Source organism: Octopus bimaculoides, chromosome 7 (assembly GCF_001194135.2).
Source record: "Octopus bimaculoides isolate UCB-OBI-ISO-001 chromosome 7, ASM119413v2, whole genome shotgun sequence".
In the NCBI taxonomy this organism is placed as follows: Eukaryota; Metazoa; Mollusca; class Cephalopoda; order Octopoda; family Octopodidae; genus Octopus; species Octopus bimaculoides.
The window spans coordinates 96,734,262-96,742,641 of record NC_068987.1 but is presented as its reverse complement, the minus strand read 5'-3'; the positions used below and the strand labels follow the sequence as shown (position 1 = coordinate 96,742,641).

Sequence of the window (8,380 nt, the reverse complement as noted above, 5' to 3'; positions counted from 1 at the left end):
CCAATCTGATTTGGCAGAGTTTCTGCAGCTGGATGCCCTTCCTAACGCCAACCACTCCGAGAGTGTAGTGGGTGCTTTTACGTGCCACCTGCAAAACTGAAAGCTCATTGTTGTGTATGTGTGTGTGTATATATATTTATATATATATATGTATATATATATGTATATATATATATATATATATATATATAATGTGTGTGTCTGTGTTTGTTCCCCCACTATTGCTTGACAACCGATGTTGGTGTGTTTACATTCCCATAACCCTGCAGTTCAGCAAAAGAGACTGATAGAATAAGTACTAGGCTTACAAAGAATAAGTCCTAGGGTCGATTTGTTCGACTAAAGGCAGTGCTCCAGCATGGTCACAGTCAAATGACTGAAACAAGTAAAAGAATAAAAGAATATATATATAATTGTTTGTGTTTGATAAAAACAGAAACTATTATATAATAATTACAAAGTGAAGGAAAATGATTTTGCTGTTGAGGTTTTTGAGTGCACAAGAGACATTGTAAAACATTAGAAAAAGAAAAATAGTGAACTTTTATTCATGCATATTGGCTAGCCATACATGCATGAATAAAAGTTCACTATTTTTGTAAAAGTTTTTGAAATTATGATTAATAATTGAGTATCTACATTCAAAATACCAATTTGAATGGTCTGTTTCTGTTTTTACAGGCTTGTATAGACCGTGATTGTTATCCATCACCTCTTAATTATTATGAATTTCCCAAATCTTGTTGTACGTAAGTACATTATTGTTGTTTTTTTTCTTTCTTATAGTACTGATTTTTAACATAATCATAAGATCATAAATTGTTGTGTATGTATATGATTGATTATTATATCAATACTTGATGGGTGTGAAAGGTAAGAATGGGATTTGAATGCAGAATGTAAAGGAAACTGGATGAAATGCTTCACAGTATTCATCAGTTTTTCAAATTAAAACCTTGCTGAAAACAACTTTGCTTTTCAACCTGTTTGAAGCCCAGAAAATAAATATCAAGAACATGCTGAGGGTTATTTCAGTTGACTTTACCTCTGATCTCAAAGTGTGTACCTTGTGCCAATTTAGAAAGTAATGGGTTTTTATTCCTGTTGACACTACAACGGTCAAAGTGTTGATGTATCCTAGACATGGTTACTGAGAATTGAAAAAAAATTTTAAGGCAACATTTTGAGAGCTGTGAAGTAAGAGATGAGCTAATAATCTCCAGATCATCTATGCTGCTTATGTTGTTGGTACAAGAATGTACATCACACACCATCTTTCTCGTTTATACCCTTCTGTCTCAATTGCAAATCACTACCTTTGTTATGTAGAAATGGTGAAATAGGAGAGTGCTAGACTTAATTCCTTTTAGTATTCAGTTTTATCCCTCTACTTTCTAAGTTCAAATTGCAGAAGTATTAGACTTTACAGTCTGTTGATGTCTTGTAGTGACTTCACTTATACAACATTGCCAAAACCACTTTAAAATCTAAGATTCTTCTTTAGTACTAGGAAATACTTCAGACCCAATCAGTTGCTGACCCCTTATAATGCTCCAAATATGGTCCACATTGAAGTACTGCTTACATCTGCAGAGCAATGCTTTTGCTATACACTAACTCCAATATTTGTGCAAGCATCTATAGCATGTTTGGTTGATACTAAGAAAGGCTATGCAGTTCTATCCTGCTGATAATGCCATTTTTGTATGCAGTTGTAGCTCGACACAGCCCAGACATCTTACATCAGACATGCACTACTTTTATAACAGGGATTTTTTAAAGACATTTTATGCCAATCAGCAGCAAAAAGACACAGACTACTGCTTCTTTGCTCAGGAACAGCACACAATTAAAATTCACGATTTTTATCAATGATTAACAGCCTCATAATTTCTAACAACCTATCATGGTAGGTACACATAAAATACTAAGAATGACCTCATAGAATAGTTGTGTGCAGAATTTAAAAAAATACATACTTAAACTACATATGGGCACAGATGCAACCCTCATTAGAACACTGTTCACAAAAAATCTGGGATTGCATCCCCAAAGCCACCTTCTGCATCTTCTTTGCTACCTCTAGTACTTCTATGGCTTTTGTTCTTTTGAAAAAAAAAAAAACTTTAAACACACTAATAACTATACCCTGACCATTCTCCCCAAAACTGCAACCTTCTGGAATTGACAGCTCATCCTTACCACTTGTTAATGTGTCCCAGACCAGGAACCAGCTCAGAGATTATCAAACTCAACATCAGCTATATTAATCTTATCAGTGAAGAAGGTCATACAATAGCTATGGGCAATGATGTTCCTTTCTTTAAGTAAATATTAAAAAAAAAACTGCATAAATTTCTTTTTTTCAAACTGCTTGCTAGACTTAATCATAGCGACATGTGAAAACCAACAGTTCAATGATGTGTGTGTGTGTGTGTGTGTGAGAGAGAGGAGGAATTAAGAGTAAAGAAACTTGAAATATATTTTACTTTTAATGTATCTGCTGTTCATTTCACTATGTCAAACTTTCACTCTGTTAACAATTGAACCTTGTTCTTGTCTAGGTCTGTTAATGAAGTCATCTGCCATGGCATCCCTGATATGAGACCACTTCAAGATGGAGATATTTTGAACAGTAAGTAGTTAGTTTCAACTGTGTGTGTGCATTGTGATTTTGAAGTTCGAGTGGGAATCAATTTTATCTTTCATTCTGCCATGTTTGATACTATGTCTATCCCAGTTTTAGAGTATGTATGTTGCATCCCTGTCTATCATAAGAGGCAACTAAAAGAGTTGACAACAAGAAGAGCATCTCACTGTAAAACCATCAAAACCCATACCAGGAAAACCATCAAACCCATACCAGCAGAAAAAGTGGACATAAAAACACCGCTGTTGCTGTTGTTAATGGTCCTCCTCTTCTTTTCATGGTTGATAAAATAAGTGCTAGTTAAGATCTACTATATCCACACCAAATTGGTGGCTTAGGTATTATTATTGATTATAAACAATTGTAAGCAAAATATAGTAACAATAATTACTGTTATAATTTAGAGTATGACAGCAAGCTGGCAGAATCATTAGATTATTGAATAAAATGCTTAGCACCATTTCTGCTGGTTCATTAACTTCTGAGTTCAAATTCCACTGAAGTCAACTTTGCCTTTCAATCTTTCAGAGTCAATAGAATAAATACCAGTTGAGAGCAGTGGCATCAATGTAATTGACTGGATCAAGTTACATGCTTCTGTTTTAACATCTACTTTCCATGCTTGAGGCAAGACTCAGTTGGCCAACTCAGCTTTATTTGAAGACACATGCCCAAAGTGCTGCAGTGGGACTAAACCCGAAACCATGTGGTTGTGGATTGAACTTCTTAACCACTCAGCCATATCTATGTATATAAAACATTGGTATAACTACATTACAACATGTACATGTTTAACATTAATGCCACCAATACTGCACATTACAGGAGAATTATTTATCTTTTCTAGTCGATGTAACAGTGTATCATAAAGGTTATCACGGAGACCTGAATGAAACGTTTTTTGTTGGCCAGGTTAGTGAAGCCAGCAAAGAACTGGTAAAAACTACCTATAAGTGCCTGGAATTAGCTATTAATGAAGGTATGTTGACTTTTGTCTCTCCAAAACACCACCATTGCATTTTTTACTTCAGTTTTTCTATTTATTCATCTAACTAATTTTCGATTGCTATCAATTACTAATATGTATCTTTGTTTTTCTCTTTGCATATCACACATTATGTATGTTTCTTGCCTGTTCTATAAATCTTCCTGCTATATTGTGTTTATCTATCTATTTGTTCAATTAACTACCAGTATATTTGTTCATCCAACTACCTTTCTATGTACCAATCTATCTGTTCTACTGTATGCTTATCCTATTAGTTCAAGTCTATCTATCTGCTACCACCTATCTACCTCTATTTCTTGTTTCTCCTTTGCTCTGCTACTGTATTAATTACTCTCATTCTGTTTGTCCACTCTAGTGCGACCTAATGTCCGTTACCGTGAAATAGGTAACATCATCCAACAAAACGCTCAGGCTCATGGATTTTCTGTGGTTCGTGGTTATTGTGGACATGGCATTCACCAGTAAGTTGTTGATAATGTGGCATTTCTGAATAGTGGAAACGTTGAGGTTGTGGTAATGAGTGAGGGTGGTGGTGATTTTTGAAAGTGAGATAATAGTGTGCTGATGTGAAGGTTGTTACAATAGCATGATGGTGTTGAGACTGTCAGGGTAACATGAGTGGTGGTGATAAAGTTGTCGGCGCAGGAATGGCTGTGTGGTAAATAGCTTGCATCCAACTACATGGTTCTGGGTTCAGTCCCACTGCATGGCACTTTGGGCAAGTGTCTTCTACTATAGCCTTGGGCCGACCAAAGCCTTGTGAGTGGATTTGGTAGACGGAAACTGAAAGAAGACCGTCGTATATATGTGTATGTATGTGTTTGTCCCCCCAACATCGCTTGACAATCGATGCTGGTGTGTTTACATCTCCGTAACTTAGCAGTTTGGCAAAAGAGACCGATAGAATAAGTACTAGGCTTACAAAGAATAAGTCCTGGGGTTGATTTGCTCGACTAAAGGCAGTGCTCCAGCATGGCCACAGTTAAATGACTGAAACGGGTAAAAGAGTGTTATGGTTTTGTACAGTTGTGAGGATAATGTCGTGGAACCGTGGTGGTGATGCTACAGTGTTCTTTTGTTGTTGATGGTGATGATGTATTGATGCTTGTGTTAAGACTTATGCCAACCATCCTAGTATACAAAACTTTAAAGTAAAAGAAAGATGTCAAAGATATACTTTTGTTTTCCTTCTTTAGGTTGTTCCATACTTCACCAAGTGTACCTCACTATGCTAGTAAGTATTCTGAAATTTTGTGATTAATCTGTTAAAAATGACGACAGAAGCAAAAAGATGCTATCTTTTCTACAATCTCTCTTCTGTCTGATTCTCTCATTCTCTCTGCATTTATAATGTTATGCATATACACATATTCAGGGACATATATAGAAATATGCAGCTGTATTATCGGCCTCTCTCTGTACACAAATGTACATTCTACAACAGGATTGTTGAAGACATTTAGCCAACTTATTAAGAAACTACTGCAAATGAGAAATTTCTAAAAGTATTAGCTTTATAATTTAACTAAATGTTTTTAACAGTCATGTTGAGAAATTTTTATGTGTTTATTCCTGTAAATATATTCATACATACTGAGAAACAGACTGATAACACTTGTCATATTCTTAAGAAAATATTTGTGTGTGTATATGCATGTGTATATTATATAGAGAAATACAAAGCAGAAGAGAGAGAGAGACTGACTGGTCAGACAAACAGAATGGAGATTCATATTTTTTTTTTCAATGTTGTAATAAGCTACTTCTTTTAAAAGATCTATTTATCTACCTGTGTTATTACCTCAAGCTCTCATCTAATACACAAGTAACCCACATACCCTACAAGCATTGTCCACTTCAGTTTCCTCCATTCAATCATTTCAGAAAAATAGCTGAATGATGATTTTCTTAGTCTTTTTTTATATCTTTCAACTGCTTCATGAACTAAATTCACTCTTTAGAGACAATACATCACAAGATGGCAATGATATCATCTTTTATTTCAGTTCTAGCATATGTACTTATTTTTTCAATATAGCAAATATTACTTATTCCAGGTATAGAAAAACTGGTCATGCACTAGTTAATTTTGAAAATAATGAAGAATATTTTACAATATTCCTCATTGCTATTAAGCCAATAACATGAAATTTTAATAAGTTTTAATTTAGATCACAGGAAGTCTGTAAAGATAGTCTCTGGCAGATTGGTATCAGAAGTGATATTTAATTCTTTTTTTCTTTTTTCTCTAGAAAACAAAGCTATAGGTGTGATGAAGCCTGGCCACTGTTTCACCATTGAACCCATGATTTCTGAAGGTAAGTGGATTTAGGAGTAGTTTCAATAGGATTTCACTAAGTCATTATATTCCCTGCAAACCTTGAGTTTTTTTCTTTGAGAACATTTATTACCAGCATCGCCTTACTGGCACTTGCGCCAGTGGCACGTGAAAAATTATTTGAGCGAGATCGTTGCCAGTGCCGCTAAACTGGCTCCTGTGCAAGTTGCACATAAAAAACACCATTTTGAGCATGGCTGTTGCCAGTACCACCTGACTGGCCCTTGTGGCACGTAAAAGCACCCACTACACTCTTGGAGTGGTTGGTGTTAGGAAGGGCATCCAACTGTAGAAACTCTGCCAGATCAGATTGGAGCCTGATGCACCCATCTGGTTCGCCAGTCCTCAGTCAAATCGTCCAACCCATGCTAGCATGGAAAGCGGACGTTAAACGATGATGATTATAGCCAGGATTGCATCATAATAAACACTTGGGTTTTCTGTTAACGCCTAGAAAAAAGTAAAAAATATATATATGTGTGTTTGATATTTTTCTTTCCCTTTAATTTTTCTTTATTTTTCCTTTTCATCTCATTAAGGAATATGGAGGGATGAAACTTGGCCTGATGGTTGGACTGCTGTCACACTTGATGGTAAAAGGTCAGCTCAGTTTGAACATACGCTTCTTGTCACTGAGACTGGCTGTGAAGTGTTGACTAAACGACTAACAAATGATGGACAGCCGCATTTTTTCGACCAGTTGTAGCAGGAGTGTTGTTGGACAAGCGGAGAAATTTATTGATTTTTTTTTTTTTTTTTTTTTTTTTTTCCCCTCCACTTCTGTTCCTTCTTTTCTGCTTCATTAGAGACTATTACTACTACTACTATTACTATTAACAATAATAATAATAATAATACAAAGGAGGAAGATGAATAAAGTACTGTAAAAATTAACCCGCGTTTTTTTTTTTTGATTTATATATATTTTCCCTGTTTGTGTTTTCATTTTTTTTAATGAATCTGCAGATTGGAGCCTGGTGCAGCCACTGGCTTTCCAGACCCCGGTCAAACCGTCTAACCCATACCAGCATGGAAAGCGAACGTTAAACAATGATGTATATTGTTGAAGCAGTTTCAAAATTATCATTTAACACCCACTTTTCCATGCTTGCATGGGTCACAGAATTTGTTGAGGCTGATTTTCTATGGTTGGATGCCTTTACTATTGCCAACTAGGCACAGGAAATACCAGTAAAAACCAAACTGAGGGTTAACATTGAAATATTGTGTGTTGGTGATTGATGCTATGTTATGATAAAAAGTGTCCAATCCATGGTAATACAGTCTTTTCTGCAGATATAATGCATCTCGGATTAGTCTAACCTTTTTTTTTTTTTTTTTTTCAAGATGCACAGGTATGTTTTACTGCCATTTCTAACAGGTCAAGGGACCGCAAAAGTACTCATCATAGTGGAGAACTTTCATAGTTGGATTATAGGGCTAACATATAAACCTCTTTCTCTTCATGGAGAGACTTTTTTTCCCCACAGAGCATCAATGAACTCAGCATTGCAAGCAAACAAAACACTCATAAGCTTCAGTGCTACCACTGCTTACTGCAATAAACTATAGCAATCTTTGGTACCCACTTACAGCTACATAGACTCTGTTGTTTAATGTCTTTGTCAAGGATTTAACATATCACTCCAACAATTTTTGGCCAACTGTCCAGCACAGTAGCAATTCAGATAGACAAAACCAGAAAGTTTTTGTTTTTTTTGATAAGATTCCAATATACTCTCCAATTAAAGGTTCCATTCTACTTATTTATTTTTATCCAATCATACATTATTTAAAGAACTTGTTTGTGCAATACAATAATTAACCTTTAATTGTGTGTGTGTGTGTGAATTCACACAGCACAGCTTGTCATATCACTTAAGTGACAATCATGAACTAAAAACAAGCTGCACCCAATGTGTTGTACTTCTAAACTATTTCTATTCTGAGAAAATACGAGATGAGAATCTCATAGATTTCTCAGAATGGTTTTGTAAATAAAGGAATGAAATACATTATGCCAACTAACAATTAATGCAAATGCATGTATTTAATATTCTTTTCTACTCTAGGCACAAGGGCCAAAATTTTGGGGGAGGGGGGCCAGTCGATTAGATCAACCCCAGTATGCAACTGGTACTGACCCCAAAACCATGAAGGGCAAAGTCAACCTCAGCGAAATTGAACTCAGATGAAATACCGCTAAGCATTTTGCCCGGCTTGCTAACGTTTCTGCCAGCTCGCCGCCTTGCATATATCTAATCTTAGTCAATATACTTCACTGCAGAGTATACCATACATCATTACCACCACCATACTGGTATGGGTTGGATGGTTTGACAGAATCTGGTAAGCCTCAGACTATATCCAATCTTTTTTTCTT

At 35.6% G+C, this 8,380-nt stretch overlaps 1 protein-coding gene across 3 annotated transcripts in view; it reads left to right on the top strand.

Annotated features, from left to right (window-relative positions):
* LOC106880213 (methionine aminopeptidase 1) overlaps nt 1-6,891 on the top strand; it is a 26,463-nt gene extending 19,572 nt beyond the window's left edge. For all 3 annotated transcript variants that reach the window (XM_052969826.1, XM_014930070.2, XM_014930069.2), the window contains 7 exons: nt 682-749; nt 2,565-2,635; nt 3,498-3,629; nt 4,015-4,120; nt 4,856-4,893; nt 5,912-5,977; nt 6,537-6,891. In XM_052969826.1, coding sequence (XP_052825786.1) covers nt 682-749; nt 2,565-2,635; nt 3,498-3,629; nt 4,015-4,120; nt 4,856-4,893; nt 5,912-5,977; nt 6,537-6,703 — 648 coding nt within the window. In that variant the 3' untranslated portion in view covers nt 6,704-6,891. The remainder of the gene's footprint in view (nt 1-681; nt 750-2,564; nt 2,636-3,497; nt 3,630-4,014; nt 4,121-4,855; nt 4,894-5,911; nt 5,978-6,536) is intronic.
* The last annotated feature ends 1,489 nt before the right edge of the window (nt 6,892-8,380 follow it).